The 4,449-nt window shown below is 36.1% G+C and overlaps 1 protein-coding gene across 1 annotated transcript; it reads right to left on the bottom strand.

Moving 5' to 3' along the window:
* Nucleotides 1-521: 521 nt before the first annotated feature.
* Nucleotides 522-4,049, bottom strand: LOC125063817 (chymotrypsin-2-like). The gene is made up of 5 exons (XM_047670463.1): nucleotides 3,977-4,049; nucleotides 3,429-3,615; nucleotides 2,987-3,236; nucleotides 1,115-1,255; nucleotides 522-699 (listed from the first exon to the last, which is right to left on the bottom strand). The coding sequence occupies exons 1-5, from the start codon at nucleotides 4,023-4,025 to the stop codon at nucleotides 541-543; spliced, it is 786 nt and encodes a 261-aa protein (XP_047526419.1). The 5' UTR covers nucleotides 4,026-4,049; the 3' UTR covers nucleotides 522-540.
* Nucleotides 4,050-4,449: the final 400 nt, after the last annotated feature.

The following is a 4,449-nucleotide window of genomic DNA, read 5'->3' on the forward strand; positions in this document are numbered from 1 at the left end:
ACTAGGCTATCTAAACTTAGTAATTATTTTTTGGGAAAAGGGATACTCTTCTTTAATGAAATCCCAGAGGCTTTTTTTATCTCTGCCTTTTAATCAATTTAAGAAATGTATTAAAGAAAAGCTGTGTAAAAAAGCCTTACTATAAAGTTAACGATTATTTAGTTGATAAAAAGGCCAGGGACTAGTGCTAGATAGGCTAATTCTAATTCATTTGCGATATTTGTTTTAAAATAAAAATGTTGTTTGATGATTTTGCTATTTTAAAAGAGTACCGAGAGTTTTATACGCCGGCTTTTTCTCTCGGCCTACAACCTCTGTCTTCTTTGCCGATGAGTAGGGATGCCTACAGTTTCAAATTTAATGACGTGGAATAAATGATGCCTGCATCTTACGTTCCATAATAAACATATTTTATTTTATGCATACATGATTTTGAATTTGAATTTTAATATTGCTTATAATAAAATTATACTTTTAATTCTTCTTTCAAATAATATTTATTTTGATTAGATATAACCATCTTGAATTTTAAAAAGTAATTTATTTAATATTGCTCTGTATCCAATCGTAGAAACTGTGGACTGAATCAAAAAGATCAGGATAGTTGCTGGCGCAGGGATTTACTACCCCGGACGCGACTCCTATTTGAACAGTTTTGTTCTTATCGTCCTGAATAACGAGAGGACCTCCAGAATCACCCTGCATGAGAAATAATAACATTTAAAGGTTTTGATTTACAGGAATGTGTTATATTGTTAATGAACACTTATTGATCGGCTTCCCTTACAACAACAATAATCCAGAAGTGTGTGATTGTGGCGTTCGGTCTCAGAACGAAATTTGCTCATTTGTTTTCAAAGGTGTGTAGATGATCAGTATTTTTTTCCATCAGCATATGAAATCATAATTCCCTCACGATGTTTTAACTTCACCATAACGCTTGCTCATATGCAAGAAAATTAAATGCAAACATAGATTTTCGGAACTTTTGAAGACATTCTCTATCCAGATACTATGATTGATGTGAACTTATATTTAAAACCATTTGATAAATCCTGATTGTAACGTGAAACTATCATCTATTGCAAATGTTGTAGCACATTTGAATACTCACAGAGCATGCACCTTTATGGTTCGGGCGCTTAGCGCAGAGTTGTCCCGCGTAAAGTGAGCTTTTTATTCGTTTAGAGCAGGCGTCATTGCTTATTGTTTCGTACTCCAACATTTGAAGATTGTTTGGTGAAGTTTGCTTTGTCTGTAATAATGATGTTAAAATAATGGAAATAAACATTTCTATTTTAAAATAATGGATATTATCGTAACGATGGTAAAATCGTGAACCACCTCTCGTGAATTTCCATGTTGTTACCCATTCGGCTTACTCACATTAATGTAACAAAGATCAACAACCAATAACCCTTAAATATAATAACTAAAATATTTAATTAAAAGGAGTCCCTTTAGGCAAGGTTCCGAAGATACTGGCAGCGTTCCTTCTTTGAATAGCTAGCCAAATTCTTTGTCTGAGGTAGCTGCCAGTATTTCGGTCTTCTGTGATGTCGACTACCCTACATTCTTGCTATTTCCTTAACAGCCTTATAGCGCTAGGACCCCACGAACCAAGGATCTCGACATCGAATGGGAAAAATCATTTTCGGAGACTAGACCCCTGTATTTTCATGCTTTAGCCTTTTCAGCTACTTCACAAGCCGCACCAGCTCTGTAGTTGGTTCCATGGAGATGGGAAGGGGCCAGCGTGTCTGAACAGGTTGCACCCCATACTATCATGAAATCTAACTCTTGCCATCGTTTCTTGCAATACCAGTCGGCTCGGCACGTTGACGATGGCAGCGGAGCGGCGTTTGATATCGTTAAGCGCGGTCTCGTAAATGCGGCCTACACTTTTTTGGCATGACAGTCCATGATTTCGTAGCTTATCAACATCACTGCCACAGGGACATTTATGTAGAGCGCATACCGGAACCCCAAGTCATAGACAGGTCGCAATTCTCAAAAAATGTTCCTGGATTTGACTAAGAGTATGCGTAATGCCAGTAGCCAGCCTCAATCGTACCCACGCCCAAAAGCCCAGCGCGTGCCGAACCTGTACTACAGCTCAAAAGATTGATATAGGTCAATTTGTAATTTATGTCTTCCCAGCTCCTCTGTGAATTTAGAGAAAATGGAAAATTTTGACCAGTGCATGCAATTAGGACAGCGTTTCTAGCTTCTTCCAAACCTCCAGCAATCTCAAAGTTTGAAGGGCATCCTTAAAATGTTACTTATGAGATTTGCTGAACAATGACAGAAAACAGCAAGGCTGGTAAAGCGACGATAGAAATTTTGCGAATCCCTACCTACCTAACTTTCGCTTTACAAATGCTTGAGTCCAAGATTTCTTGTTAAGCTGTTTCTTGTTAATAATAGATTCTAAGCTAATTTTGATTACGTCGTCTACTTGAGTCAGAGATCTGGGTGATTCAAATGGAGCAGCAACGGAGCAAAAACGTTAACTTTAGGAAGTGCATAATGTGGACTTTTCAAGTAGACGGTTAGCAGAATTTTGAAATTTAGTAATTCATAAAAAGTTGGAGAACCTAAAAGATAAAGGAAAATACTGTTAACTATTTTAATATTTGGAGCAAAAATATTCAATATTTGTTTTACGACATTTACATTTAAGTCGCAGTTATTTATCAAAAGTTCGCATTAGCTAAAATTAAGCACCAATGGCTTCAAATTTATTTATGTTTAAAAATAGGTGTTACATGGTAAAAAAGTTCTAAATATATAAAATTAATTCAAAAAATCATTATACACAGTCATTCGTGACAATTTTGGTTCTCGGTTTTGAAAACAGTGCTATTCTAAAATGAAAAATAAAAAAATTTCAAAGCGGATTGCATCATTTCTCAAGCCTATGACAAGACAATGACCTAGGAAAACTGATAAATTTCTAAAAAAATTTAGAAATTAATCTACTCACATAGTTTATTAATCCCCAGCCAGTCAAGAGACATTTCTTTCCAATGGGTACCATTTCATTTAACAACTCAATGGGTTGAACCTTATCGCTGTATTTGAATTTGCCTTGTATCTGTACGATGCCTATGTCATTCTTTAGAGTCTGCCTTGAATACTTCTCATGAGGGATCAATTTCTTAATCTTGTATCGGTCGCCGCCTTTATTGATCATGTGAGTGCCAACGATTATTGACATTTCTTTCATGTTTTCCCTAAAAGTTTTTTTAAATCAATAAATTATTATTACTATTATTATTATTATAATTATTATTATTACAAATAATTATCATTAAAGTTCGTCGTGACTCGTGAAACTAAATAAGTTGTAAAAGGTTCTGTATGTCAATAATGATTATAAGTGGAGGTCATCAGTGATGGAAAACTTTTGTCGAAAACATACTCACTGATAAATGCAATGAGCTGCTGTTAACACGTACTCTTCGTTTAATATAGACCCTCCGCAACTGTGCCAATCTTTGTTTCCTATATGACTACGTATTGAAACTTGGTAGTTAGCCGTGCCTGGAGTGGCATCTTGGCCACCGATTATTCGGCTGTCTCCATCAATAGCTTCCGAAACGTCCACTTCGCCTGTGAACGTACTTTATTTTAATCGGCTACATGTTCATGTTTAGTCTAATATACTGTGCAGTTGTGCATGGGCCACGGCATAACAATTATTTTGGTGCGGAAGCCAAAGAAAAAAAAAGGAACTGATTGAATTCAAATGACGGTCCAGATTGTGCGCAATTAAATAACTCTCGTAAAGATTAAAATTATATTTTGGTAACATGTGCATCATCAGTTAAAAAAAAATGCGAATAGGGCATTATTTTACAACAAAATTAAGCCCTAATGTATTTGACTCTTATTTGCTGTTCGAGTCGTGTTAGTATCCTTCGTAAGACTACACAGAACTGGGTATAAATTAATTAAATTAAATTTATCTTACCAAGGAGTCCTTGGGACAGAAGAAGTAGTATTCCAAAATGGAGAAACATTTTCCTTCGAGTCCTGTCCTTGCTCTGAAATTTCAACTATATATTTATACTAGAAAATATACATAAGTTAATGGAAAATTATGCAAAAGACGGAAATTATTTAAAGACAACATAATTAGTATTGGTGCTTAATGATATTGCTAATTATTATTGATTTGTATGTTTGTTACTCAATGTTATTTCATTCGTTATAGTAGTTGTTGCTTTTACGCCAACTTCATCCATCCTTTAACGGGGAGCTGTGTTTAGGGAAGTGGGCCGGCGTGTGGGATGGACTGGTTCTCGCGGCACGATGCAATAGGTCGTGTCACGCCCCACCGTGCACCGAGGCATTTTAATTAAAAGCTGGCAGCGGTGGCAATGCTACGTAGATGAATGTTTGAGTGGGGTGTCACCCCTAGCCCAGAGAGCTTACAGCTGTCTC

This window comes from Pieris napi, chromosome 3 (genome assembly GCF_905475465.1).
Source record: "Pieris napi chromosome 3, ilPieNapi1.2, whole genome shotgun sequence".
NCBI classification, from domain to species: Eukaryota; Metazoa; Arthropoda; class Insecta; order Lepidoptera; family Pieridae; genus Pieris; species Pieris napi.

Coding starts and splice junctions, on each gene's coding strand:
- LOC125063817 (XM_047670463.1), bottom strand. CDS start 4,025: ATGTTTCTCCATTTTGGAATACTACTTCTTCTGTCCCAAGGACTCCTT. Junction 3,237..3,428: donor GCAGCTCATTGCATTTATCA/GTGAGTATGTTT, acceptor AAAAACTTTTAG/GGAAAACATGAAAGAAATGT. Junction 700..1,114: donor ACCATAAAGGTGCATGCTCT/GTGAGTATTCAA, acceptor TTTCTCATGCAG/GGTGATTCTGGAGGTCCTCT.